Source organism: Berghia stephanieae, chromosome 12 (assembly GCF_034508935.2).
Source record: "Berghia stephanieae isolate SIO BIC M18660-M18661 chromosome 12, UCSD_Bste_1.3, whole genome shotgun sequence".
In the NCBI taxonomy this organism is placed as follows: domain Eukaryota; kingdom Metazoa; phylum Mollusca; class Gastropoda; order Nudibranchia; family Aeolidiidae; genus Berghia; species Berghia stephanieae.
The window spans coordinates 15,194,393-15,207,282 of NC_088371.1; the positions used below are offsets into that span (position 1 = coordinate 15,194,393).

General features: G+C 37.2%; 1 protein-coding gene across 12 annotated transcripts in view; it reads left to right on the plus strand.

The window, feature by feature from the left end:
- Positions 1-12,890, plus strand: part of LOC144957484 (dual 3',5'-cyclic-AMP and -GMP phosphodiesterase 11A-like) — a 241,841-nt gene that overhangs the window by 154,145 nt on the left and 74,806 nt on the right. For all 12 annotated transcript variants that reach the window (XM_078888782.1, XM_078888784.1, XM_078888786.1 and 9 more), the window contains one exon: positions 1,187-1,276. In XM_078888782.1, the coding sequence (XP_078744908.1) occupies positions 1,187-1,276 (90 nt within the window). The remainder of the gene's footprint in view (positions 1-1,186; positions 1,277-12,890) is intronic.

The following is a 12,890-nucleotide window of genomic DNA, read 5'->3' on the forward strand; positions in this document are numbered from 1 at the left end:
TATAGCGCAATATACACTAAAAGAGCTCAAAGCGCTTTTCAAGGGGTCCCAGGCCAATAACAACATTTAACATATAAGACTAAACATGACGCCTGTTAGGCAATATTACAATTATTTTTAGACCGAGACAACGCTATTAACGGCTAGGTACTCATGTTACACCTGAGTACGGCGAGAGAATGTGAGTAAAGAGCCTTTTCCAAGGACTCAACAATGCGCCGACCAAGAGGCTCGAACCCAGGACCTTCCAATCGGAAATAGAGTGTTATATCACTAGATCTCATAGCCGCACTATATTCACTATCAAAACATTAAAAATTATGCCCTTTCGCCGGGACACCATAAGATATCGTCGCCTTGGCATTCCGCGAAGGAATATAGACTGATGTCAACAGGAATCACCCATGTCGTCCAAATGAGTAAATTGGGGGTTAATAATCTTGCCCAAGGAGAAAAACAAAAGTGCCTGAAGCGGGACTCGAAACCGGGCCCTTCCGGGTAACAAGTGCAATGCCTTAACGACTCGACCACTTCGTCCCTTCACCACTTCACTATACATCATTGAAATGGGATTTATCTTTTTGTCTTTTTTTTCTTTTCTTGAATCTGCCAGGTGTTGTCCATCTATCTCACATTCTGTGACATCAGTATCCACATTGCAAAGATCTTCGAAGAATACTCCCTACACCTTATGGCTCAAGAACTCGGTTCCATATTACCTACTAGGGAGAAATAAATCAATGCATTATTAACCAATTCAGTGGAAATGCGCTATATTGATATAGATTGAGCTTTAGGTTGAGATTTTATATAGGTTGAGCTTTTATATAGCGCAATATCCACTAAAAGAGCTCAAAGCGCTTTACAAGGGGTCTCTGGCCAATAGCAATATTTAACATATAAGACGAGACATGACGCCTGTTAGGCAATATTAAGATATTTTTGGACAGAGACAACGCTATTAACAACCAGGTACTCATTTTACACCTGAGTACGGCGAGAGAATGTGATTAAAGAGCCTTTTCCAAGGACTCAACTTTGCGCCGAGCGAGGCTCGAACCCAGGACCTTCCGACCCGAAAGCGAGTGTCGTACTACAAGACCACATTGACTCAAAAACCTTTTGATGACCTGAAATAAGATCAATCAGCGTTCATTTTTTGTCTGTCTATTTTTACATCTGCCAGGTGTTGTCTACCTACCTCACATTCTGTGGCATCAGTATCCACAACGCTCAGATCTTCGAGGCATACTCCAAAGAGAATGAGAGAAATATGGTGAGTAAAAATTCTAATTTAAAAAATAATTCCCTTTACTCATACCATAGGGGAAATTTGTCTCTGGGGTCTATTCCAAGGGAAGACTGGAATAACCCAGGCATAGCCGCAGTGCAGCGCCGCAAATTGAGCTAAGGCGAGGTGACTTTATGGTACGAAGCAAAGACCCTACCGCTGATCCACGCTGCCTCCCTAGTGTAGTTGTGTTCATTTATCGTTCATATTTGAAGCGCGTTCTAAATTGGAAATATATTATCTTAATCCACCTACCTGTGGCACCAGTATCCGCAAAGCACAGATCTTTGAAGCATACTCCAAAGAGAATGAGAGAAATATGGTGAGTAGTTTTCATTTATCGTGTCGTTCATATTTGAAACACCTTCTAAATTGGTAATGTTTTATCTTAATATTTCAGTTCACTTTTGTACTTTATTGAGGAAAGAGGTAGAGGAAGGGAGAATTATATATATATATATATATATATATATATATATATATATATATATTATATATATAGATAGATAGATAGATAGATAGATAGATAGAGAGAGAGAGAAAGAGAGAGAGAGAAAGAGAGAGAGAGAGAGAGAGAGAGAGAGAGAGAGAGAGAGAGAGAGAGAGAGAGAGAGAGAGAGTGAAGTATTTTCTTAAACGTGATAGGTTTGAATCTGGAGCTGTTAAGATCGATGTCAGTGCATGACTTAATCAGTCGGAAGGTAAAAATTTTGGATTTGCATTTTATTTTTAGAATTTTCTGAAAGAATATATCTATTCACCAGAGGATTTTAATCATTATTTGAATCGGGTGATTTTTCATGAAGTTATGGACAGATGAATGGGAAAGGTATCCAGCAACTTTTCTCAAATTTCATCCTTTTTCAACTTGACTCGCGCTGTAAAAAGATATTTAGAAGTGAAATTAAGCTTTGATATTTCCCGAATATGTACAAAAAGGTTGATTTAATCATTTATGACAAGAACTCATTTTGGATAAAAATTGACCTTCTAACTAAACTTGGCCATGTCTCAGTTCAAACCTTTTCACCATCCGACTGAGTATGTCATCCACTGTAACCTATACAAATTGTTAGTGATAAGAATTGATTAATAACTACTGTTTGTTAATCAAGATTCCATTTTTACCCGCTGTTTCGCTTTTTTTGTGTATTTCTTTGTTTATTGTTTTTTTTTGGTTTGTTTATTGTTTTGTTTGTTTGTTTGTTTGTTATTTGTTTTGTTTGTTGTTTTATTTCCTTTTATTTGTTGTTTTGTTGGTGTGTTTTTTGTTTGTTTGTTTTTTTTTTGTTTTTTAGGTGGGGCGCTATATAAATTAATATTATTTTTATTATTGTTATGTTAACCCGCACTGGTGCTCATTCCCAAAGTCTCCGGTTTCATCACCACCGGTGCCCACCTCCCATAATCTCTGGTTCAATCCCCACTGGTGCCCTCCTCCAATACTCTCCGGTTCACTCCCCACCCGTGCCCAGCTCCCATAGTCTCTGGTTCATTCCCCACTGGTGCTCTAATCCCATAGTCTCTAGTCCTATCCTCACTGGTGCCCACCTCCCATAGTCTCTTGCTCAATTCCCACTGGTGCTCACCTCCAATAGTCTCTGGTTCATTCCCCAGTGGAGTGGATTTCGGTAGAATCCGGTAGATTTCTTTAGATTTCTGTAGATTTCTGTAGATTTCTGTAGATTTCTGTGGATATCGGTAAGTTCGGTAGTCAGCAGTACCCGTTCGGAGGCTGAGGGTCATATATTATATTGTTGACTCATTTCAACATGTCTGATTTATTAATCTGATTACCTCTGTCTGTCTGGAACATGGGATGGATGAGATGGCCACAGCGCCATTAATGTCCATTTGGGTCAGTCTTTTGGTCATCTTCTTAATGTTGGCCTCCCCAACGATATCTTAATGGCCTTTTACTCAATTAAATCCCAATGTTTGGAGAAAGGTTGTTGTTTTGTGACCCACGTGAATTTTACTTCTTTTGACTACGCAGATGTCGATATTTTACTCTCTTTTTTCCGATTATTGTCATCTCTTCTTTGGTAATGAATGGCCTTTTACTTAATTAAGTACCGTTTGGAAACAGGATGTTGTTTTGCGACCACCATATATCTATATTCTGCCTATGCACTTGTCAAACTAATTAATTTCAATTTAATTATTACCTTGTCTTCAATAGTGGTTACCTTTTTAATCAATTAATCAGTCAAAGTTTTTTTGGGGTTTTTTTGGAGTCCGATCGTTGGTTTTTGCGACCTGCAAAATGTCGGTATGTAGGTGACAATCTTATTGGGGTTTTTGCTTTCAATTATACTTCGTCTCTCTTTTTCTTCTTTCGTAATGGCCTTTTACTCAAGTTGTTTTCGACCCACATTTTTAATTATGCAGGTCAGTTGGTAATCTTATCTTTTCTTTCCATTTGTTTATCTTCTCTTCATTAGATGGGATCAATGGTCTCAACATTGTATAAATTATTTTCATATTTTGTTTGAATATTTGTTCAAGGCGGTTTACACTTCACATGTTAAATAGAAAATTGGCAGTTACTTTGATTTGTAAATGTTTTATTCTATAAGGGTATGTTGATAATATAAAATAAAATAAAATTCCCTTTTTTCATTCCATTGGGGAAATTTGTCTCTAGGGTCAATTCCAAGGGAAGGCTGGAATAACATAGGCGTCCGCCGCAGTGCAGCGCCGCAATTTGAGCTAGGGCGAGGTAACTTGCTCAAGGCCACACAGAGCAGCGGTGGGTGATCGAACTCGGTACCTTTCGGGTACGAAGCAGAGACCGTATCGCTAAGCCACGCTGCCCCTTGCGATGCTATGTTTGCCGGTTGATCAATCACTATAGTAAATATGATAGGGGATGGAAATAATGTAACATCTTCACAGTCCAAATTCAACTAAGCAGACCGACGTGCGGCTATGTGGTCTTGTGGTATGACACTCGCTTTCGGATCGGAAGGTCCTGGGTTCAAGCCTCGCTCGGCGCATAGTTGAGTATTTGGAAAAGGCTCTTTACTCACATTCTCTCACCGTACTCAGGTGTAAAATGAGTACCTGGCCGAAAGAATTGTAATTTCGCCTAACAGGCGTCATGTCCCGTCCTAAATGTTAAGTGTTGCTGTTGGCCAGGGAACCCTTGTAAAGCACTTTGAACAGGTTTAGTGGATATTGTTCTATATAAAAGCTAAAAATTTCGGGTCTTTCCAATAACATTTTGGCACAATGAAATCAAATTTAAACATAATGCAGCCAAATTCATTCGTAGTCCAGTCCAAATCAGGCACACCAATTCAAATTCGGCAAACGCCAAATAAATTTCAACATGTTCAAAATAAACAAATCAACATTGCATTTTGAAATAAAGCTGTATTGTTTTCAGTGAAAGTTAAGTTTCCCAGCGACACAGTAGGCCTCATATGGAACAGCTCCTCACTCCTCACATTCAAACACATAAAGCCCCCCCCCCCTCCTCTTTCTCTCTCTCACACACACACACATACACACACACTCTCTCTCTCTGTCTCTCTCTTCGTGTGTTATTAAAATAATCCAACTTACATTTTCACAAATTGTAACAAAAAAAACATTCTAAGTCCAAAAAATAATTCAAGTAATGATGGTGAGCACAAAAAGTTTAAAGTGCGCAGCTCATGGTCATGTTGAATGCAGAATAATCTAGAAATCTAGCAACACTGTCTTTTTCCTCTATTGTAAATTATTTCCAGCCACACCTCTTACTAGTTTCGACAGTTCCCTGTCGGTCTACAATCCAACCCCTAAGAGTAAGATCAAATCATATTCAAACCTGAAACGTCAATTCCTACATATTAATGTTAAACCCCGCCTTTTATGATATACTTTTGGTAAACGTTAGTTTTACGTTCAGTACTCCCAAATAATAAATTCCGACTATAATTTGATGCTATTATCCCCAAATACCAAGGAACACCGATCAAAGAAAGTAATTTTTTAGTACTCAATATAATGACCAATCCTTTAACTTTGGAACGTAAAACTGACCTAGACTACTCAATATAATGACCAAGTTTTACTGATATACAAGCACTGTGAACTCATTAAACCCACTTCCTATAAGCTAACTCTCTTACAAGCGGTGCATCTGGCATGATCGATCTGAGTTAGTTGTGAGTTGATGAAATTGAATGTTGCATCGGGATGTCTTTCCACAATGTCAATGGGAGCGATCTATATTATTGTTTTCGTCCAACCGAGTCATCAATCACATAATTTGTTGAGGTCCAACGATTGGATATTTCTTAACAAATATAAACACGCTGCTTTTTTAAATGAAAGTTGTAAACATACACATGTGTCAAGCTGAACAAACGATCAATCGTGATGTTAGATATTTCAAAAGCTGTGAATACTTTTCACTATGTGGGTCACTTTGAGCACATATTCCAATGTCACCAATGACCTCGAGCACATGGAAAGGGAATATAGATCATGCCCATTACAATTTCCCTCATCTGTTCGGTGAAATTAGAGATCCGTTTCTTCCTTTTTTGAAGGCGGACAAAACAGTCAAATAATCCCCTCCTAGCAATGGATGGAATAAGCTATTAATCGATTTATTCCCACTTGTTCTGCAAGAAGAACATAATCTTCACCGCGGTCGAAGCTTCTCTGCAACCTTATCTTGTCTTCATCACTAATTTTTTTGATAATTTTCTCGAGGCATCGTTGATGTTTTGATGAGATAGATAAAAGAGTGATCGGATTGAATGTATTCAGTGATCGTCAACGAATCTACATTGCAGACGACTGCGATTAGCTGATTCCAATAGCAACGTTATTATTTGTGACCCCGCGTCTCAAAACGGTATTAAGTCGAGACGATTAAGATGCTGAAAATGGAATTTGTAGCCAGAAATATCATGCTTAACTTGAGTTTATATCCTTTATAGGGGAGACAGAATATCATATTTGACTGTGCTAAATATCAACGTTTCATATTTTTGACCAGTTTAACTATAATTTGACTTTTTAGCCTCTGGTCCATCCCGACATAATACCGTTTTGAGACAATGTGTCACATATGAGAGTAATGTCCGTTTGAAAACAAAATCGCTTCACTCTTAAGATTGATCCACACTCTATTTTGCTTTCAATCCATAGTCTGTTTTCCTTCCAAAGTGCCGACATTTTATTTGGCTAGACTCTATGCCGAATTTGTTTTGTTTTTGACGATTTTGGACTGAACAAAGTTTGCATTTGGATTGAACTTACGTCATATTTACTTCTTGCCAAATATGGTTTGGAAAATTGAATTTTCTCTGGAAACTGCTGTTAAAGGGACTGGAAGTGTTGAATTTGGTTTGGATAGTCGTTATATTTGCTCGGGATGAGGTATATCAACTGATCACGAAAACTTCTTGTTTTTTTCTACACTTTCAATAGATTCTTTTAAATATGCTCGGCGCATAGTTGAGTCCCTGGAAAAGGCTCTTTACTCACACTCTCTCACCGTACTTAGGTGTAAAATGAGTACCTGGCCGTTAACAGCGTTGTCTTTGTCCGAAAAATTGTAACATCGCCTAACAGGCGTTATGTCCCGTCCTACATGTTAAATGTTGCTGTTGACCAGAGACCCCTTGTAAAGCGCTTTGAGCACGTTTAGTGGATATTGCGCTATATACAAGCTCAATTTAAAAAATGTAGATATAGAATTTAAATTACACTGATAACAATGTCTGCTTTATCTTGTTGACTTGAAAGACCTTATTGAGGATGCTGATTCCTCTAAAATGCGAGATAAGATTCATTGGTTCGGTTCTGAGCCAGGTAGTAGAGGAATTGGGTGGCAGCCGTTCGACTATAATGATGAAAGATGCAAGGTTTAGAGAAGTACCGAATGTAAACATAAAATAAACATATCACGTTTTTGTCGGTCTCCAATGGGCATGACCTACATTGCATTTCCATGTGCTCGAGGTCATTGGTCACATTGGAATATTTGCTCAAAATGACCCACATAGTGAAAAGTGTTCACAGTTTTTGAAATATCAAACATCACGATTGGTCATTTTGTTCAGCTTGACACATTGGTATGTTTACACTTTTCATAAACAAAGCAGTGTGTGGACAGCAACACATCATGTGATTGATGACTTGGTTAGACGAAAACATGAATACAGATCGCTCCCATTGATACGACACTACTTGCCTGACTTATATATATATATATATATATATATATATATATATATATATATTATATATATTATATATATAATATATATATATATATATATATCGAGAGAGAGAGAGAGAGAGAGAGAGAGAGAGAGAGAGAGAGAGAGAGAGAGAGAGAGAGAGAGAGAGAGATCGCCATGCAATCACACTAGCCGCTGAGGCATCCAGTCAATAGACTACAGCCCAGAACCAGAAGCATCATCATCATCATCATCATCATCATCATCATCACCATCATCACCATCATCATCATTTCCCCCGTACTAATCACGATCATCATCACCACTGTCATCATCTTGATGATTATTTATTGTTTTCGTATTGTTTATTCATGTCTGCTTCCATGCATGCTGTGAAGTCATGTTTGTTTCTACGTGATTGATGAGTTATGTTCAAGAGTCAGTTGTGCACGTGTGTGGTTGTGTGTTCATGTGTATGGAGCTTACGTGAGTGTGTTGTGTGTATGTGTTTATGGCCACTATAGATAGTATGCAGATAACGTCACTCAGGCCTTTGTTATTGTTTTTGCCATCCGCGTTTGTGAGTTGTTCTCACTAAACTGTATTAACCAGACTATAAAAGTTCATGGTTACACAGAGTTTGTGTGTTGGTCCGTTATAGATAGAATGCGCTTGGCCAAGGAGTTCACAACATTGCCATCCGGAAGTATAACGGACCAAAACACAAACTCTGTGTAACCAAGAACTTTTATAGTCTGGTTAAAACAGTTTAGTGAGAACAACTCACAAAGGCGGATGGCAAAAACAATAACAAAGGCCTGAGTGACGTCATCTGCATACTATCTATACTTCCGGATGGCAATGTTGTGAACTCCTTGGCCAAGCGCATTCTATCTATAGATAGTTCGAAGTTGACGTCACTCAGGCCATTGTTTTTTGCCATCCGCGTTTATGAGTAATTCTCACTAAACTGTATTAACCTGACTATAAACGATCATGGTTACAAAACGTTTTGTATGTTGGACGAACACACACAATTATATGTAACCATGAACTTGTACAGTCTGGTTGATACAGTTAAGTGAGAATTACTCATAAACGTGGATAGCAAAACCAAAAAAAATAAAAAGAAAGCAAAACCAATAAAAAAGACCTGAGTGATGTCTTCTTCTATCTACTGATAGAATGCGCTTGGCCAAGGAGTTTACAACATTGCCATCCGGAAGTATAACGGACCAACACACAAGCTCTGTGTAACCATGAACTTTTATAGTCTGGTTAATACAGTTTAGTGAGAACAACTCACAAACGCGGATGGCAAAAACAATAACAAAGGCGTGAGTGACGTCATCTGCATACTATCTATAGAGTGTTCGAAGATGACGTCACTCAGGTCTTTGTTATTATTTTTTGCCATCCGCGTTTATGAGTAATGCTCACTGAACTGTATTAACCCGACTATAAACGTTCATGGATACACACAGTTATGTATGTTGGTCCGTTATACTTCCGGATGGCAATGCTATGAGCTTCTTGGTCAAGCGCATACTATCTATACGTCTGAAGTGGCAATAGGGTTCAAACAGCAAATGACAAGTATCGATTTAAGGTAATGTCAAGTCGGTAAACATCCTTTCGCTCAAATGTTTATATGAAATAAAATTTAATTTAGCGGGGGTTTTGCAGCTGTCTTTTGATAGTTCGAAGTTGGCGTCACTCAGGTCTTTATTATTGTTTTTTACCATCCGCGTTTATGAGTAATTCTCACAAAACTGTATTAACCTGACTATAAACGATCATGGTTACACATACTTTTGTGTGTTGGTCCGTTATACTTCCGGATGGTAATGTTGTGAGCTCCTTAGCCAAGCGCATACTATCTATAGTGAGTTGGATGATTTCTCCTAATTTCTCTCAGACTTTTGTGTTTTTGTACGATTGATATTGCTGGCAGAAATGGTGTGTATTTTATTAAAACACATACCATCCATTCTCAAATGCCATGTTTACCGACTTGACATGCATTGAACACCCCCCATATACCGGAAGGAGCCCCTCAGTTTCATGTCTCAATATTTTCATTTTAGTCTCGGATACTACTATGGTCAGCCTTGATGTCAGACGGATCCACCCGTAAAGAAAACATACTTTGATGATTGCTCGGGATGGCCTCGCAGACCTGCAAACTATTTCAAAATAAATTCGTAGAATAGGAGTCAATAGTCTGATGTCACGACCCCCAAGCAACGAGCAGTTTGGTTCTAAACAAAAAAGAAATCGGTACTTTTTATTCTTCATGATGGATAGAACTTTTTCACATGTCATGTGATCAGTAAATTATATAAAAGTCAAAACACAAACATATTTATAATGTTTTTCTCCTCTGGATACACCTTTATGCTCGTCGGAGAAGTATTTCATAAGAGCGTCCGCCACTGTTCCGATAGTTTAGAACCAGTTACTAAGTTACTATGCGTCATAACGAGGGAAGTGACGTCACGACTGTTGAAGCCTATTACGAAATGTTGACCCAAATTTCAAAACTTCATGAGCATCAATGGTCAATAAAACTTATAGAAGATAAAAGTTGACGCCAGATTACATAATTTTAAATATTTTAAAGTGTTATTTAATTGTTGCGACGGTCAACTGTTGATTTTTAAAGTCAACTATAACGACTGCAATTTTTATCTCCCAAAAATACGAATTTTTAGATTTTTGCAAGTAGGCAGGTCTGTCCTCGTGATTAAATTGGAGTGGATTGCGTACGAGCGGAAGTGTAGCTAGCTGTTTATTAGATTGTTTGGCTAGCAGTGTGGGTTGTATTTGGACTACCGTCTGTAAGGATAGGATAGGATTCCTGTAATCTTATCATTACAGCCACATACAACCGGACGGGGGTTCCCGATAGCTCAGTTGGTAGAGCAGTCGCTTCACACCCAAAGGGACTGAGATCGATCCCGGGTGCAGTCGATATTTTCTCTGACCCCCTATCCACCCAGTCTGTTAGATCTGGCGGAAAGTACTTTGCGATAGACTAGCGTCCTATCCAAAGGGTAACAAGCAATTGTAATTGTCCGTTTCACATAAACAAAACGGGGATAAATGAAATGTCTCTGAAGGATTCTTACTACTTCTACATACAACGGACACTGACCAAACAATATTTTTTCTGCATGTCGCCCAGAAAATTTTTACTACAGACAACAAAAACAGATCATAGAAACCATTTCACTGCCTAGAGGCAAGTGCTCTGCCAGCTATTAACAGTTTAAAAAAAAACACATATATTGCGCAATATCCTCTCAACGTGCTTATAGCGTTTTGCAAGGGGTCCTTTATCAACAGCAAGTAAGACGAAATATGGCGCCTGTTTGTCGATATTACACTGTATTCCAGACAGAGACAACCATGATAACGGCCAGGTACTCATTTTACACCTGCGTACGATAAAAGAATGTGATTAAAGACCCCTTTCCAAGGACTCAACTATGCGCCACTCTGAGCGAGACTCGAACCTTGGACCTCCCTGTCCGGAGACGGGTGTCATACAAATAGACCACATCGCCGAAGTTGAAGAAGAATCCAGGCCGAGGAAAATGCCAACCTATAATTTTCTGTGTCTAGTTGTTGCTGTTGTTCTATTAATTCATATAGATATACTGTTATCTTAAAAGAATTCTACCGTAAGAGATACTCAGAATTTTCAATTAAATGTTGATGTAAATGTTGCTGCTCGAAGCTCGAAGAAATAAATAATAATGTGAAATTGAGTGTAAACTTCAATTTAATTACAAAAACAGATCAAATGAACGTTTTAGGTTTCCCCTTTATCAACAAAACAGGATGAATGAAACACCACAGATGAATAAGAAAATGTTACCACATTATCTCATTCATCTGTGATGTTTCATTCATCCTGTTTTGTTGATAAAGATAATATTATTATCTCATTCATCTGTAGTGTTTCATTCATCCTGTTTTTGTTGATAAAGGGGAAATCCGAAACGTTCATTTGATCTATTTTTGTAATTAAATTTAAGCTTACATTCAATTTCATACAATTAAATGTTGGTGAATATCTTCGGTAAAGTCAAATCTATTCCTCACTTTATCTTGAGGCAAATTCTCTACAAGCTGAACAATTTGAACTCCTTGATGAGAACAATCCCAACTAGAATTTTCCTTGTCTAGTTATTTTAACCCCCATTATTCTATCATTTTATTTTATGGAATCTTTTCTTGAAAAAAAGCCACCATTTAGAGATACTCGGGAGTTATCAATGACAATATGGGTGAATATCATTGGTTTAAAAAATCGATTCTGGTCTCTGAACTTTGATGCACTTACTAAAGAAGTTGAACTCTCGGCCGAGGCTAATGCCAACTAGAATTTTCTGGGGTTTTTTGTTGTTGTTGTTGTTGTTATGTTAATCTTCTTATTATTTTATATTCTTCACAGACTCTTTGTCCTGAACATAAATCATTGTTAAGAGATACTCAGAATTTTCAGTGACTATGTGGGTTAAAGTCTTCGGTTTAAAAAAAAATCGATTCTGCTCTCTACCTTGAAGCAAATGCTCTACAAACTTAACAATTTGAACTCCTGGCCTAAGAAAAAACCAACCAGAAATGTCAGTGTCTAGTTGTCTAGTCTATTGTAATCTTCTTATTGTTAATAGTTTATTTTTATGTTTTAAACAATAAATTCCATCGTTAAAGGATACTCAGAGTTTCCAATGACTATGTGAAGGTGAATATAGTTGGCAAACAAATTCGATTCCGGACTGTCAACCTTGAGGTAAATGCTCTACAAACTGATCAAGTTCATCTACTGGTCAGTGAGGCAAATGTTTTACAAACTGATCAAGTTCATCTCCTGGTCAATGAGGCAAATGTTTTACAAACTGATCAAGTTCATCTACTGGTCAATGAGGCAAATGTTTTACACATTGATCAAGTTCATCTACTGGTAAATGAGGCAAATGTTTTACATCTGGTCAAGTTCATCTACTGGTAAATGAGGCAAATGTTTTACACATTGATCAAGTTCATCTACTGGTAAATGAGGCAAATGTTTTACAAACTGATCAAGTTCATCTACTGGTCAATGAGGCAAATGTTTCTTAACTTTTATCCTAATTGTTTCTTGGAAGCACTGTCATAATGATAAGATCATTGCTCTTCACTTCTTCTTCTTCTTCTTTTTCTTCTTCTTCTTTTTCTCCTTTTAATTATTATTATCAGTATTATAATAATAATAATAATAATAATATATTATTATTATTATTATTATTATTATTATTATTATTATTATTATTATTATTATTATTATTATTACATTATATCATTATTATTAATATTATTATTATTATTATTATTATTATTATTATTATTATTATTATTATTAT